We start from the raw sequence: 1,406 nt of genomic DNA, 5'->3' as shown, positions 1-1,406 counted from the left end.
TTTTTATTCTTTAATTTTTGTTTTATTAACTTTTTAAATTTCTATACAAGTTCAAATTCATCACCACTTCAGCTTATGCTCAAGTGGTTTTCTTGTGTTCTATATCTCAAATCGTTCATGTTCTTTGAAAGGTTGTTTTGTTCATCATGTTCATCATGTGTATTGTACACCATTTTCATATGTCATTAACGAATCAATTAGTTCTTCAAGTGGTAAGTTGTTTAGATTTTTAGCTTCTTTTATCACAGTTACTTTTGAATTCCAATTTTTAGAAAGAGAATGTAAAATCTTGTTTACAAGTTCAAAATCCGAAAAACTTCTACCAATTGTTTTTAAACCATTGACGACATCCGTAAAACGGATGTACATGTCAACAACGGTTTCTTTTGGTTTCATTTAAAAGAGTTCAAAATCGTACATTAAAAGATTGATTTTTGAAACCTTAACACTTATTCGTGTGTGGTTTCAAGAAAAAATGTCAAATATCGAAAGTCATTTCGCACAAAGAAATCCGATTAAACTATGTTTTATATAAGACATAAAATAGAGCATTAATAGTCGGGTGAGGTTTGCGAACGCGGAGGGGATGCAACCGGTGAGTTGGTTGGAGTCGAGGAGGTGTTCGAGAGGCGGCCGAGGGCGGGTGGAATGGGGCCGGCGAGCTGCTTGAGGTTGCTGAGATCGAGCAACCGGAGGGAGAAGAGGTCGCCGAGGGCAGGCGAGAGCCTCCCGGCAATGGAGGCGTCGGAGATGAAGTCGGGCCCCGAGGAGAGGCCAGGGCGGGAGACGTTGACGACGCGGCGAGTGGCAGCGTCGCAGGCCACGCCGTCCCACGCGGAGCAACAGTCCGTGGCCGAGTCCCAGGAGCGGAGGAGGCCGGAGGGGTCGGCGGTGATGCCGGCCTTGAAGGCGAGAAGGGCCGAACGGTCGTGGGGGTGACATCCCTGCGACCACTGCAGCAACAGGGTGGAGCAGAGGAAGAGGAAGACGAGGCACAGCGGCTGCATGCTATCCATCTCTTACGTGAAAGAATCGACGAGGGTCGACAGATGTTCTCCCCAGTCGAAGAACTTGTGCAATGAAAAGGCGGTGAATCAAACTGGAGTATGTTACGGTGAGTAACTTTTTAAGCCGTGGCCTCGGGGCCGACGCGGCTCGGTTCTGGGGCTCGGAATGTCGGGGATCTCGGGCTTAGCTCCCTCGGGGTCTCCCGGTCGGGATCGGTCGTTCGGGGCGGTAGATCGGGTCGGCAGCTCCACAGCAGCGCCAGGAAGAGGTCACTTCGTCTTCGTTCCTGCTCACAGGTCGGGTCGGAAGCTCGGCCCGACCCCTCCGACGAACAAGTTAGAGGAAGATGTGGAGGGGGTTTTGGAGGACGAAATGCCTCCATACAAGTGTGGTTTGTG

The 1,406-nt window shown here is 49.4% G+C and overlaps 1 protein-coding gene across 1 annotated transcript; it reads right to left on the bottom strand.

Moving 5' to 3' along the window:
* Positions 1 to 551: 551 nt before the first annotated feature.
* Positions 552 to 1,016, bottom strand: LOC135666276 (DNA damage-repair/toleration protein DRT100-like). The gene has a single exon (XM_065177841.1). The coding sequence runs from the start codon at positions 1,014 to 1,016 to the stop codon at positions 552 to 554; it is 465 nt and encodes a 154-aa protein (XP_065033913.1).
* Between the last annotated feature and the right edge of the window lie 390 nt (positions 1,017 to 1,406).

Source organism: Musa acuminata, unplaced genomic scaffold, assembly GCF_036884655.1.
Source record: "Musa acuminata AAA Group cultivar baxijiao unplaced genomic scaffold, Cavendish_Baxijiao_AAA HiC_scaffold_1077, whole genome shotgun sequence".
NCBI classification, from domain to species: Eukaryota; Viridiplantae; Streptophyta; class Magnoliopsida; order Zingiberales; family Musaceae; genus Musa; species Musa acuminata.
This window is presented reverse-complemented; position numbering and strand designations above follow the sequence as displayed.

Excerpts from the sequence above, each read along its gene's own strand:
- LOC135666276 (XM_065177841.1), bottom strand. The coding sequence starts at position 1,016 with ATGGATAGCATGCAGCCGCTGTGCCTCGTCTTCCTCTTCCTCTGCTCC.